Below are 646 nucleotides of genomic sequence, written 5' to 3' on the forward strand. Positions count from 1 at the left end.
GAGACTATCTCACCATATTGAGAAGCTGTTGGAATTTGAAGACAACCTCCATCTTTGTTAGAAGCTGTTGGCTTGTATCCGATGACATCGCGAGCTGGACAATATCATCAGCATATCACAAGTTGTTGGTTCACCTCCCGGTCAACCTGAAACCCTATCCAAGTTAGCTCATCTACTGATTTCCTCATAATATTTCAATGTACAGCTTGAAACATAAGGGTGGGAAGAGACAGCCTTGTCGAATGCCTTTCTTCACGAGGAATGATTTAGAGAATCCATCCTTACTGTTGTCCTCTGGTTGCCATATAAGTTTCTCCGTAATCGAATGTTATTCCAACTGACTCCCATCTTCTTTAAGTCGTCCCTCAGACTCGAATGTCACACAGATTAACATGAGCGATGAAGATAAGGTAGAGGGATTAGTTAAACTCTCTTGCATGTTCCGTTGTTATATGCAAGTTGAATATTTGTTCTCTTTCTGCTGTTGGTGTTATTGTTGACAACAGAATCCGCAGCATGAACTTCTTTCTTGTTTGATATAGGGATGATAACTTTTGAGCCCTGTCAGCAGGCCATTCCTCCGTGTGCAAGATCTTGCTGCACGGTTTAGCCATGAATTTGACTGTGGACGGTTCTCTGTTCTTAA

At 42.0% G+C, this 646-nt stretch overlaps 1 protein-coding gene across 1 annotated transcript in view; it reads left to right on the forward strand.

Annotated features, from left to right (window-relative positions):
• Positions 1-399: 399 nt before the first annotated feature.
• LOC111089484 (BAI1-associated protein 3-like) overlaps positions 400-646 on the forward strand; it is a gene marked incomplete at its 3' end in the record, with an annotated part of 7,521 nt that continues 7,274 nt past the window's right edge. Inside the window, exon 1 of the mRNA XM_022402089.1 lies at positions 400-410. Within this exon, the coding sequence (XP_022257797.1) occupies positions 400-410 (11 nt within the window). The remainder of the gene's footprint in view (positions 411-646) is intronic.

The sequence above is a fragment of the Limulus polyphemus genome, unplaced genomic scaffold (genome assembly GCF_000517525.1).
Source record: "Limulus polyphemus unplaced genomic scaffold, Limulus_polyphemus-2.1.2 Scaffold6405, whole genome shotgun sequence".
Lineage (NCBI taxonomy): Eukaryota > Metazoa > Arthropoda > Merostomata > Xiphosura > Limulidae > Limulus > Limulus polyphemus.